Source organism: Vitis vinifera, chromosome 18 (genome assembly GCF_030704535.1).
Source record: "Vitis vinifera cultivar Pinot Noir 40024 chromosome 18, ASM3070453v1".
NCBI lineage: Eukaryota > Viridiplantae > Streptophyta > Magnoliopsida > Vitales > Vitaceae > Vitis > Vitis vinifera.
The window spans coordinates 11,345,555-11,357,511 of record NC_081822.1 but is presented as its reverse complement, the minus strand read 5'-3'; the positions used below and the strand labels follow the sequence as shown (position 1 = coordinate 11,357,511).

The 11,957-nt window shown below is 32.0% G+C and overlaps 1 protein-coding gene across 2 annotated transcripts; it reads left to right on the top strand.

Annotated features, from left to right (window-relative positions):
* Positions 1–2,761: 2,761 nt before the first annotated feature.
* Positions 2,762–11,453, top strand: LOC100267659 (uncharacterized). Of its 2 annotated transcripts, none has more exons than XM_010666452.3 (6): positions 2,762–3,364; positions 7,550–7,658; positions 9,689–9,819; positions 9,928–10,002; positions 10,341–10,490; positions 11,006–11,453. In XM_010666452.3, exons 1-6 carry the CDS (start codon positions 3,170–3,172, stop codon positions 11,123–11,125), a joined length of 780 nt encoding a protein of 259 aa, XP_010664754.1. In that variant the 5' UTR covers positions 2,762–3,169; the 3' UTR covers positions 11,126–11,453. The 2 variants fall into 2 exon arrangements, with proteins under 2 accessions (XP_010664754.1, XP_002279990.2); XM_002279954.5 differs by having other exon boundaries at positions 2,870–3,364; positions 7,547–7,658.
* Positions 11,454–11,957: the final 504 nt, after the last annotated feature.

Sequence of the window (11,957 nt, the reverse complement as noted above, 5' to 3'; positions counted from 1 at the left end):
GTTTGTTAATTGCGTGTCGTCTTATTCAACATTTCGTCTTTTTTTTACGTAATGTCCATCTTTTGTTTCGTTATTTGTTGAATTTTTACTTCATTTATGTTTAAGATGATTTTTATTTATTTGTAAAATAATAATATGAAAATTAAATATGACAATGAGGTGAGTTTTTTTTCCGGATATTTGCTTCATTCTGTCTTGGGACGAGTTTAAAATTTAAATAAACGAATTGCAGATAAGTTTCAGTTTTTTTTTAAAACTCGAGACGGGTTCAAGTATTGACTTGTCTCTTCCTGTCTTGATTATATATAAAATTAATTTAATTTAAATTTTATTTTTTATTTTTAATATAATAATAATGATAATATTTTTTTTTTGAATAAAATAAGTTATAAAAAATAAAATATTTTAATTATTTTGAAAATACATTTATTTTAATATAATTAAATAAATTTCAAAAAATTAAAAAAAAAAAGGGTTAAATGATGGAGGACCGATATGGAAAATTTGCATACCTATCTCATTTAAATTTTTAATGGGACATGAATAAAAATTATTTTGAATAAAAAATTAATGGATAAAATAATCGTTATATTCGTGAATTTAACCCTTCTCATATTTTTTGTTTGAAAAATAACATATTTTTAACATAAATACTCTTAATTATATCATATATTACATGTATATTTTAAAAGAAAGTTATTTTTACATATATAAAAAAAATAAAAAATAAAATTAGGGTACCTTTATCAAAATATGGTCAAAAAAAAGTTTCAAAATTGGGTTTTTAATAATCATTTTAACCAAATAATTCTTAAATAAAAGAGTGAGATTGGAAGGAGGACAACTCATTTAAAGCTTGCTTGATTGCTATCCCTAAGAAAGACAACTTGGCTAAGGTGCTCAAATCTAAAAATCTAATAATCATAAGTTGACGTTCAAAAGATAACTTGAAACACCATAACTTGGGAATAGTTTAATTCAAGATAAATAATTATTATTCACATCATCATGTATTTGTTGTATATGTTATTTTTTCATTTCAACATCTTGTTTTACATGTAGATTGTCTATTTTATTTTTTAAAATTTTATTCCATCATTCATTGCACATGCCATTGTGCTTTCTATTAATTCACAAGATTTCTAAATCAATAAAAACAATTTGTGTAAGAAATCCTAAATTTTCAATTATTATAAGCTTGTTGGAATGCACTATATCTTATAACTATAATCCAATATTTTATTTCATCACATGCTATCATGCGGTTTCTCAGCCCTCTTATCAGTTGGATTTCTATTTTTATTTACTCTATGTGAAAAATGTGCCTCCCACTTTAGCTTTGGACTACATGTGACACTCCAATTTTTCGATTCTTTTGTGAGTAAGGACGACAAAGTTTGATATGATTCGTCAATACAATATGAACCTTACATACTTTTCATGGGTTTGAGTTGAGTATAAATAAGTTTGTGTTAAATTCGTGTTAACTTTCATAACTTGTTTAATAAATAAATAATTTTTGAGTCAATTTGTATAATACGAATTTGACCCAAATTAACTCATTTAATAATCTCATTATTAACTTAATTATATATTTAAATTGCTTAACCCATATTTGAATCATTTTAAATTTGTTTATAAATTAAGAAGTCAATGAAGTCTTGGTGCAAACATTAATCATATACATACATACAAAGACTAACTCAACATAATTATGAAGTACGAGGACATGATTTTTAAACGAGTTAAATAAATTATATAGTGTGTTATTTATTTAATAATTAGATAATATTTGAATTTATATTTTTGATACGAGTACTACTCATACCGGACTTGGGTTAAGCTATATAATAAAATACCTACGCTATGACACGTTACGCACATAACCTACCAACACGAATTGCGGCCCCACCCTTGTTTGTGAGGTCCAAAGCATGTTTGATTTGAGCCCATCCAGATAGTGGGCTTATCCCAAAAGGAAAAGAACCTGCCGGGCTACTACCCAGTTGTCCATATATTTAGTGGGCCCTCAAAAACATTATGGGATGGGATGAAAGGCCCCTGATGAAAATTAGTGGGAAATAAGAAAATACAAGGCGTTAATCGTTATCTCTATTGCAAAACTTATCATTATAACTTGTAACATCTCGTGTCAATATCTTTGGTGAGATACCAATTTCACTCGTCACGCACATATTGTTCATCTAAGACAAAAGTTAAAATGAATTTAAATAAAACGTGACAAAACGTCAACCAAGAAAAAGCTGGGGTATTTTATTACTTATTTCATAAGAAAAATGTCAAAATCACACATTTTTTTCTTTTGTATTTTTCCCACAATATAAGAGACACATTTTTTTTTTTTTGCATTTTACCTAAATAAACTAAAAGAATAAAATCTAAGTTGTGATGATGTGGAAAAGAAAAAAACAAAGGAAAATGGTAGAATACTAAAAGTAATGGGAGAGACCTAAAGATCCTCATCCCCATATAAAAAACCAAGCATCCAGGAATGAATCTGTAAACGGAAAATGCAATTTTTTATGGAAAAAAATGAAACTTTTTTTTTTTCTTATTTTCTTTTCTGAGCCACGCGTCGCACCCTCGATGCTTAGAGTTGTGTAGCTCTTTGCGAAGACTTAGGCTGGCATTGCCAGCTGCCAGCACAGTAGCCACGCGGCCACACTTGTTTAAAGATTTTCATGACGTGGCACGTACCGGTATATAAAGAGCGGAGATGTAAAAAACGCGACTTCACCTAGGGCGGGGAGGCTGACGGTGAGAAGTGAGAACAAGTCCAACTACAAGTGGTTTTCTTTGTTTCCGTAATGATAAATTAGTGTGTGGATCATTATAATGGCTCTGGGCACATGTCTTATGGTGGTTGGTTGGGACTAACAAAGAGTCAGAGTTTAAGAGCACCAACCTATGGCTCCCAGCCAATCAACAGTGGCCATGTAACTAATGCCCCCCAAAGCGGTCACTTCGAAATGTAACCCGGGTGGTTTGGGTATGGTCGGGTCCTCTTTTATCTCTCACACGGTCACACCAGCGCACCGCAAACGGGGAGAGTCTCATAAACGCAGACAGAGCGCTAAGGCTAGAGAGAGAGTGGAAGAAGAGAAGAGAGAGAGAAAGAGAGAGGGGTGGGGGAATAGGAGTAGAGGAGATGGAGGAAGAGCAGGGTAACAGTAGCAGTAGCAACTTGGAGACGGGAAAGGCGGAGAGATCGGTGTGGCTGATGAAGTGCCCCTTGGCGGTGTCCAAATCATGGCAATCCCATTCTTCCTCTGAATCACAACCTGTCGCCAAGGTCGTCCTCTCCCTCGATCCTCTCCGCTCCGAAGATCCCTCTGCGCTGGAGGTACCTTTCCCTCTTTCTATTCTTCCATATTTTTTCTTTTTCCATTTTCTATGTCCATTGAATTTCACCTGCAATTTCTAATTCTGTTGGACTCTCCATCTACTGTCAGTTACTTTTGAGATTTTAGTGTTCTATTTATCTTACTGTTTTAGGCATAGTTCCTTCAAGTATTTCGTTACTGGATGTATTCTGTAACACAAGGATTTTCCTGTTTCATACGTGATGTTGTGATGGAAAAACCCTGCTTTGTCAATAGGAGGAGTTGATCAGTGCTATTGTTTGCAAGATGATACATTCTTGTTTTCTCCCCAACAGATGCATGCCTTTCTCTGAGTATCTCAATTTGCTGTATACATTTACTATTTTTCACAATTGAGTGGTGATGATTATGCTTAGGTAATAGGTTGATTAATGCCTGCATCGTTCAATCATGTGTTCCCACATTTTTCAGACTATTTTTTCCTTGTATAAGTAAATTCTTCTTAGTGTAGACCGATTTTATTTGCACAAGTTTGACCGAAGGTATAATGGTAGGCAAAATTTTGTTTTCTAATGACTAGAACTTCCTTAAGGGTGATGTTTGTTAACATTCAGAATTGGGGTTTGGAGGGCCTAGATTTGGCTTTTATTGCTTCAATTGAGATTGAGCTTTTGGTGTGACTTTTTGCTGCACAGCTCAGATTTAGGATAAATCTGTTGCAGATGTTAAGTCCCTGTTGGAACCAGATCTGAAGCCAAGCACTACTTGGATGAAAGCAGAATTTTGGACCAGGATGGTTTTCCCAAGCTCTCAAGGCATCTGCCTAAAGCATGCCGATGGAGGCAGTGATATGGAACTTCAATGATCAAGGTGGTATCCATAATTAGAAAGGAAGATTAGAAAGAAATGAAAAGCTTAGGATGAAGGTGAAATTCACAAAATGGATATCCTCCAATGGAGGTTACTTCTCTATTGGGTGATATTATGGAAACATTTGGATAGAGAGGAGGATCATGGATGCTAGGGTTTTAGACCTCCTCTCTTTGGATGCATTGTTTAATATTGTACGCCCTCTTGCTGACAATAATTAACTTAACTAACAAAAAAATTCAAGTTTAGATCTTGACAATATATGCAGATGGTTTCTAATTAAAGGCTTGTTTCTTAAACTATATTTGGCTACCTGATGATCATGTTTCATCTGAAAATTTGCTAACATAACATTTGTATTCAGGATTTGGAGGGGCTAGATTTGGCATTTAGTGCTTGAATCTAAATCAAGTGTTTGGTGACACTTTTTGGCCCTCAGATCAAGATTTGGGAGAAATTTGTTACAAATGTTAAGTCCCTAAAGCTATGGATTTGGAAAAATTGGTGGAAGGTATTTTTTGGAGGTCTAAATCATTGGGATTTAAAAATCTAAATCTAAGTGTTTGTGTGGATTCTTAAATTTTTTTGTCTTATTTTTGTTTATTTTTATCTGTTAGAAACAAACTAGGCATATGATAGTGACACTTTTTCCCATCACATCCTTCAATAATTGCTATATCATTACGTTGGGTGGGATAGGGTATAAAAATCCTATTCCCATGTTCTCTTATAATGAATAAGATAAGCGGGTGGAATAACTTAACCAAGTTATTTCTTATGTCCCCTTTACATGGAGGGAATTTACATGTTGTATGGATTATGAATTGCTTTCTCCCATCATTGCCCTCCATTTATTTTAGCCCTTTCTATCCCTTTATTAGTCACATTGGATCCACAAGAAAAAAAAAAAAAAGGGAAGAAAAAAACTAAGATCTTGGTCTAGAAAAGAAACTTAACAAAGAAGAACTTATATATTTATAACATAACTATGGTAGCTGCTTTTTGCTTTATTTGGAGTCTATTGGTTTCTTCCTTTATTAGTCAAGGAAGCCTTGTTAAGTTGGCGTGGCTCCTTTGTGAGAAGAAAGTGTAAAAAGGTTTGGAGAGCTGCCCTGTTATGTATCTTTTGGACTTTGTGGAAAGAGAGAAACCGAAGAGAGTTTGAAAATACAGAGCAATTGGTTCATTCTTTGAAGAGTTTGTTTATGATAAAGTTGTTACATGGGTTAGGATGTATGTTGCTAAAAGGAACTTTGTCTTTATTTGATTTTGTAGATTGGGTGGAGTCTAATTGAGAGAGGGAGCAGTTTTTTGTATTTTCCCTCTTTATGGCTTTGCCTATTGTTTTCCCTTGTATACAATTTGTGTACCTTGGTGTATAGCCTTTTTCGTTAATATATTTTTTCTCTTGCTTGTTTAACAAAAAATATATATATGTAAACATACGTACACACACATACACATCTATATGTGAGTGTAGTGTATATATATATATTTTTTATGGGTAAACAAGAAATGCATTAAAAACGCCAAAAAGAAAGTGCACCAAAGCACACGGGACGTATACAATGGCCGTCAAGAGATGGCCAAAAAAAGGAAAGGGAAACAAAAATATATAATTTCTTATATATATAATATGCAGTGTAATTTTCAATTTGCATAACATTTTCTGATTGAATGTAACAAAATAATGTTTATAAAATTTTAAATATATTAATTACTAATATTATTAAAACATAAATGACAAATCATCCATTAGAAACTAAGTCATGAACTGACCTCCAAATGATGCTCAATGGAAGAGAAATTTCATGCTACCTTTTTCCAAGAAAAAAAATAAAAGATCATAATGAATATGTTTTTCACTCTGGTATTTAGATGCTGGTAAAGAAGCAAACATTAGCATAGTATATTATGTCTCATGGGATATATATGTATGTATATATCTTCTTATTTACCATACATGATCAATCAGTGATGGTGTTATTCATGGATGCTGAATATTTTTTATATGAAGCTTGTCAAGTCTTAAGACATGGTTTTCCGGTTTCAATCCTTAATATAGTAAAAAAAAAAATGTGAACTTTTTTATTACTATTTCTTTTTGCTGACATATGCAGTTCTTGGACTATTGTGTTATCAATAAATTCCTTGATTTCATAATTTGTTGTAATCTTTTTTTCTTTATCTTTTCTTTTTTAAATTGCTGTATTCCTTGTCTCACCACCCCTTTTTATTTCTTTGTTTCTTTTTCTTTTGTCTTTGCTTATGTTTTTCTGAGCTTTAATTATTGTGTAATTTTTTCTATGTCTGAAAGAAGAAGGTTGTTGCAGAATTTCATGGGGTATAAGATAGTTATCTACTAAATGAAATTCTATAGTGTTCTGCTGTCCAAGGTTTTCTACTCTTTTGTTTTTTTGATGAGTTGTCCAAGGTTTTCTACTCTCTTGTTTTTTTGATGGGTTGTCCAAGGTTTCATATTCTGTGACGCTTAATGTTCATTCTATGATTTCTTCAATCAATAGATAGTTACTTTGTTGCCATTGGCATACAAGAGACTCATGATCTCAGGCTTAAATATTTATCTATCACAATTGGCCAATTTGGTGCACCTGCTTTATGGCATTATTTCTTGAATTACTTGAGCTAGATATAATATCAATAAGATCAGTTTTCTAATTAAAAAAAAAAAAATCAATGTTAAATTGAATGGTTATAAGAACCCGTTTAGGAGTGATTTGAGAGGGCTAAAAGTACTTCCTAATGCTTGGAAGCACTTCCTAACATAAATTAGTTGTTGAACAAACTTTTGAAAATCACTTTTAAAAATTTAGAGAATCATTTGAAATGATTCTTGGACAATCATTTGAAATGATTCTTGGACAATCACTTGGTAGGTGATTTTTTTTTATTATATAAAATATTACCAAAAATACTATTAAAACACTTATTTAAAAAAAATATTCAAATGCTAAGTAATTCCCCTTAAACGATTTTCTAATGGAAACACTAGTAATAAAAATGATGCAAACTAAAAGCATTTTGATTAGAATCACTCTCAAACGGACTCTAAGTATAGGGCATTGAGGTAAACTGTTACCATGTTCTAATCGAACAGGTGGTCTATTGATATTTATATTTTCTTTGAAGGAAATGAATCTATAGTGGTCTCTTGTACCAGTATTATCTGCTGAGTTCAGTTCCTGTCATTTTCTCTTAATAATTCAATATATTTAGAATTTTTGCACCCATTGTTGGTTGTTCTAATATGTTAGAGATTATTTGTTGTGAATTGTCTTGCCACCTTGCCTTACATGCTTCTTTAATGATAGCAGTTCACAATGGAAATGACTGGCACTGGGGCTCCTAATATGCCAAAAAGTTACTCCTTGAATATGTTCAAAGATTTTGTTCCTATGTGTGTTTTTTCTGAGACAAATCAAGGTAAGAGTCATGATTTTTGTTTAAACTATGTAATCTTATATATTTGTTTTAGTGAACTTTTCTATAGTTTATTTTGTAAATTCCTGTTACAAGTCCATTCTTCCTTGGAGAGAGTGGGCATTTCATGGACATGATCCAAGAGCTAATGGCTATATGGAAATAATTCAGAAAACTAAGAAGATAAATAATCATTGATGAGACTGTTATTAAGTGGAAAATGGATTCAAGTAGCTTACATTTGGTAAATCTTGAGATGTATCCTCCATTGTTTCCATTGAATTTGAATAATGTGGTCATTGAGTTCTTTTTGGTTTAAGCAATTACACTTAAGTTAATATGGATTAGAACCACAATTAATCTATTATATGAACAACATAAAATCTTGTATCTAAGAATGAGCGAAGAACTTTTCTGCATCGCTAACTTTTGTTTTCCATTATCAAAATGTTCTGCTGTTGGGATGGTGTGTAAACATCACAAATTGCGTTTAAGGATCCTTCAGATAGAAAGTGGCTCTTAAAGTTAATGTAGGGAACAAAGATTCTTAGTTAAAGGGGAGCACCAAGTACCAGGGATTAAAAAATCATTGAAATCACACCGGTATTTTGGCCAACTGGTATTTCAGCCATTTTTTGTGATGTTTTCCTAATTATTGTGATATCTCAGATTTTCCCTGATAAAAGTGCCAATTTAAAATTTAAAGGGGAGGGAGCTTGGGCTCAAACTTGAGCCCTCCTGTGGGGAATGGGTGGCTCCTTGTTAATATATATGTATATACTTGGTCTAAACCTTTTAATATGTTCATGCAGAAAATGCAGTACTAGAATAAAACTTTAGTAACTTAATTAATTTTAATTATCAAATTTTATTTAACGAATCATTGAAAATGTGAAATCAATCACAATAATGTTTTTAATGATTTTTGTTTTTTATTTTCATATCTTTTGTATAATATTTAAGTACAAGAGAGACATAAAGTCATAAATAAAATTATAAATATTTTTAAACAAAAAACAATGATACATATATCATCATTTCTTTTATATTCTTGAATACATCCAAACTAGATAAATTATCATTTTAATATTAAATGTATTTTGAAGTTCTACATATTATTGCCAAACATCACAAATTTATCATAAACATATTGTTTTCTTCAATAAAACAACTTCAATATCTGTTTTATTGCTTGTTATGCGCGTGCACACACACGCACACACACGCACACACACGCACATTTTGAATTCCTGTCCAATATTTTATGAAATTTTCATAAAATTCAATTACTAATATTTTGTCAGTTTCCAATATTTTCACCTTTTCTATGTACTATCTGTAATAAGACCACAAAATGAATGTTATAGTTTGGGACTAACTTGGATATATCCATAGTTTATGTGGAAAGTGCAGGAAGTTACTATGACTGGTAATTCCCAAAAAAATAATGTTATAGTTGGGTAATAAAATAAACGGAGGCTTTATTTATGTATAGAAGACATAGAAATTGTTCCTTTACAGTATCATACATAGCCAATCAAATATTATTTGAAATAAAAAATTTGTAAATAGTAAATTTAATTTTGCAATTGAGAGTTTTGTCATTCACAAATGGATTTCAAAAGGCATCATTCTGCTGAGTGGCTAATATTTCTTGCCTCTAAATGGTTGTAATTGCTGGATGATGAATTTAAAATTGCCTATTCAGATAAGTCAAAAAGTTCTTACTTCATGGTTTCTGTAACTTTTTTGGTTAATTGACTGAGAAAATAAGAATATAGTAGTAAATATTTCATCACAATGAAATCATTGTTTCTTATAAAAAGAAAAAAAGAAAGAAAAAGGATATAGCAAAGAGTCATGTGGTTCCTCTGTGCAGTTGATGTTCACAAAGAAAGGGTATCACATCCAACAAAAAGATGCCATGGAATATGAGTCCAACTGTCAAATGGAGGCCTTAGTCTAAAATTAAAGAACACCTCATGGTTTTTTAATTGTCAATAACTTTGGAAGGAAATTGCATTCTTTTTCAGGTAGAGTTGCAATGGAAGGGAAAGTAGAGCATAAATTTGACATGAAGCCTCACAATGAAAATATTGAGGAGTATGGCAAATTGTGCCGTGAAAGGACAAATAAATCTATGATTAAGAATAGACAAATTCAGGTAGCTCATCTCACTTGCATTTTTTTCCTTTTGTTATTACATTGGCATTTTTTTTGTTGCATATGATTATAATGGTCATTTTTTTTTCTCTTTAATTTATTCAAAAAGGTGATTGACAATGACCGTGGAGTGCATATGAGGCCTATGCCTGGAATGGTTGGTCTGATTGCATCCAATTCTAAGGTATTCACCTTCTGTCTTGGCACCATTTATGCCACTTTAGTTAAAACATAAAACATGCTGCTAATTTGTATTAGAACCTGGTTTGGAAATTCCTGAACTAGATCTGACGGTCCACATGCTTCATGCTACCTAATTCAAGTGAACCCAGCTTAATAATTTGTATGTGTAACATAAGATTTTAAGTAATCTTAAACTTATTTATCTTTCTAATATGCAGTGTGTTCTTGATTAGTTATTTTTTATTTTTTATTTTTTTCCATTTGCTACCAAAATTTCCAAGACTATATCCTACGAAGAGCGAAAAATATGTATTATTTATGGTCAACCATCTCTGGCAGGATAAGAAGAAAACTGCGCCAGTTAAGGGCTCTGACATGAAAAGAACTAGAAGGGATCGTGGGGAACTGGAAGATATTATGTTCAAGCTTTTTGAAAGGCAACCTAACTGGGCCTTAAAGCAGCTAGTCCAAGAGACAGATCAACCTGCGGTATGTCTTTTGATTGCTTCAGTATTGCATAATTGTTCTAAGTTAATGGCTCTCCTTTGGAACATATCACTTGCCTGTGATGAAATGCTTCATGTTGATGTAAGTGGAAAGTGCAATATAAACATTGGCCGATGATTTGATAATTGTCTTCTTAAGTGGTAAAATTGATTTGCCTGGGTGTTTTATAAACATTAGAATTGGCATATTATTCTGGACTTAATTACCTTTTTCTTAATTACCTTTTTCTAGGTTACCTTACACAAATATTCTTATTTTTTTTTTTTTTGATAAGTACACAAATATTCTTATCACCTGATGTCTGTATTAAAAATGACAATTACATGGTGTACTAGTATGCCCTTCTATACAAGCCATGTACTCTGGTGTGCCTTTTTTGATAGGCGTTGTTAATATGTCTTTTTGCTTGCTTATCACAAAATAATTACATGGTGTACTAGTATTCTTTGATTGGATCTTCACCTGGTCAGGAATTTTGGGTGTTTCTTTCTTTGCAGCAATTTTTGAAAGAGATACTGAACGAGCTCTGCGTGTACAATAAAAGAGGAACCAATCAAGGAACTTATGAGCTTAAGCCAGAATATAAGAAATCTGCTGAGGATACAGGTGCTGAATAAGTTCTCTCTTTCTATGATTGTATATTTGATTGTGCAAGTCTAATAAAACTTGATCAAGAAAGCTGGAGTTTTCTCCAAAAGGGCCACCTTGTTCTGTGAAATCCACAAGGTGTATTTACAGTCTGTCTTTGTTAAAGTTGAGTAAGAGGTATAGACATATGAGGAGTACAATTTCCTGAAGTTGGTTATGAAATACCTGTGCCTGGGAATATGGTCCTATAAAGTTACTTCAAGAATATTTACCTTTTTGGTTTAGCTTGCATTAGAATTGATTATGTTTGTATGTGGTATTACTAGTTTATGAATAGAGTTTATATTGATATTTTAACCACTTAGTTCAATGGAGAATTTCCAGTCTGCAAGCTTAGATGAACTCTTGGTTTAGATGAAAGGAAAAAAAATTTGAAATATTATTTGCCATTTTATCTATTAAAAGAAATTGAAATATCATTGACCATTTTATATATATCTTTATTTCTTGTTTCCTCAAATATTATTGACCATTTTATCTATTAGAAGAAATTGAAATATCCTTGATCATTTTATATGTTGCTTTATTTCTTGTTTCCTCATACCCCACTCTCTCAGAGTGTGCGATATGTTTATGGCTGTAAATGGGAGAACTGAGCTAAGCATCAACTATTCAAACTTGCATTGTTTGAACTTAGATTGAAACTGAGCCTACGCAAGGGTTGACCCATGCTTATGTGGTTCAAACCAAGCTCAATTCTTCTTGGTTTGACCAAGCCTGTGCTTGTTCATGAGCCAATCATTTCTTGTGCATTAACTTCATTTTGACATTGGTTACTATGTCAAAATCTGACATAGCTAT